The sequence below is a fragment of the Carcharhinus amblyrhynchos genome, chromosome 30, assembly GCF_965287045.1.
Source record: "Carcharhinus amblyrhynchos chromosome 30, sCarAmb.v2.hapA, whole genome shotgun sequence".
Taxonomy (NCBI): Eukaryota; Metazoa; Chordata; class Chondrichthyes; order Carcharhiniformes; family Carcharhinidae; genus Carcharhinus; species Carcharhinus amblyrhynchos.
Window position 1 is genome coordinate 20,503,006 of NC_137353.1, and position 1,681 is coordinate 20,504,686.

Below are 1,681 nucleotides of genomic sequence, written 5' to 3' on the forward strand. Positions count from 1 at the left end.
TCTTCTCCTCTCTCTCTCTCCTCCCGTTTTCTCCTTGTCTCTCTCCCTCCCTCTGTCTCTCTCCCTCCCTCCTCCCGATTGCGGGGTTGGGGGGGGGGGGGGCGCGCTACAGGGTGTCAGCCCCGCTGTAACCACTCACAAACCGCCTGTCCTCTTTAACCTTGTCCCTCCAAAGCCTCCGAGTGACTGCCCAGAAAAGCCAAAGTGAAAGGATCGAGGGTTCTGACCGACTCAGTACCGAGAAGAGGTTACAAGCAGCAGACAGAGCTGGATTCCGGGCACAAAGCGAAAACAGTCAGTCTTTTTATTCCCCCGCAACCGGCACATACAATTCCCGCTCTCAGATCTCCCCAATAAAACTCCCCACAAAAGAAAAAAGAGAGAAACCATTAAAACTAAGAGATTTCGCTCTAACTGTTGTTGTGCTTCTTGTGTGTTCAGGATCCCCTGGGATGAGGGTCCTACTCCCTTCCGTCCGAAATACCGTCTTCACACCGAAAGGAGGAAGGGGGAGAGGGAGTCACATTGGAATGGGATAGCCCGGGGCGGGGGGGGTAACACAGGAGGAAACAGCTCCAGCTGATCCTGGCTACCAAAATGTCCAGTGTCTGAGTCCAACTCCCATCTGAGAGACTCCGTGTGCGGATGTCCCACTTTGTCCTCACCCCAGGGCAATAGGGGCACAGACTGCAGTCAATCCCTCCTGGGAATAAGAGGTGGGTGTAGGAGAGGGGGGCATTTTCTCCTCCCTTTACCCCTACAACTCCAGTACAATCTCATAGAGGGAGGAAGGGGGGGGGGTTAGATTGAATCCAGATGAAAATTTTTCCCCCTTTAGGCTGAATCCGGATGAGATTTCTTCCCCTTATTCCTCCACCTGATGTTACTCTCTCTAAGTGGTCACTCGGTGGTCTTCGTGGCCCCTCTTGGAGGGGGCAGCCCTGGGGAAGGCTGGATGCATAATGTTCTCGGTAATGTAGGCCACCAGCAGGCAGATGATGACCAGCATCACGCAGATGGAGCCCCCAACTGCGGTCATAGCGATGACAATGTCCTGCATGCCGGCCGGCTGGGCTCGGAACTGGAGGCACTCTTCCTCGGGGTGGCTGCGGTTCCCGTACAGGGTGTGCAGGCAGACGCGGTAGTCCACACTGTCGTGGACGCTGCTGAGCAGATAGTCCCTGCAGGCCACCCCCAGCTGGACGCTGTCGCACTGGAACTGGGTGTAGAGGCCGCTCCAGCTGCAGTTGAGCTGGAAGCCCCGGAGCTGCTCCAGGCTGCGGGGCCTCCACTGCAGCAGCACGCTGCTGTTACTCAGCACATTAGCCACCAGCGAGCGGCCCGAGCGGTACACGGTGCAGCGGGCCGGCCCGCAGCGAAAGCCGCTGTCCGTGGTCCTGAAACAGATCCGGCCCCCGGCCGCCCGGGCGCCGCTCAGCGCCACCTTGTAGGCGCACCTCCCCTCCTCCTCCTGCTCCTCCAGGCCGCTCCCCGGCTCCTCCTCGGGCTCCTCCGGGCTGCCCGTCCCGGTCCCCGGCAGCCCCGGGTGGCTGGAGTTCCAGGAGCCGCCGCCGCCGCCGCCGATCAGCGCGTCCCCCTCCTGGAGCCGAGACTCAGAGTAGCAGCAAGAGAGGAACAGCAGCAGAGGCAGCAGCAGCATCCTGACTGCAATCTCCCTCTC

At 60.0% G+C, this 1,681-nt stretch overlaps 1 protein-coding gene across 1 annotated transcript; it reads right to left on the reverse strand.

Annotated features, from left to right (window-relative positions):
* Positions 1 to 315: 315 nt before the first annotated feature.
* Positions 316 to 1,681, reverse strand: fndc10 (fibronectin type III domain containing 10). Its single transcript, XM_080215218.1, has one exon. It carries the CDS (start codon positions 1,658 to 1,660, stop codon positions 893 to 895), a length of 768 nt encoding a protein of 255 aa, XP_080071344.1. The 5' UTR covers positions 1,661 to 1,681; the 3' UTR covers positions 316 to 892.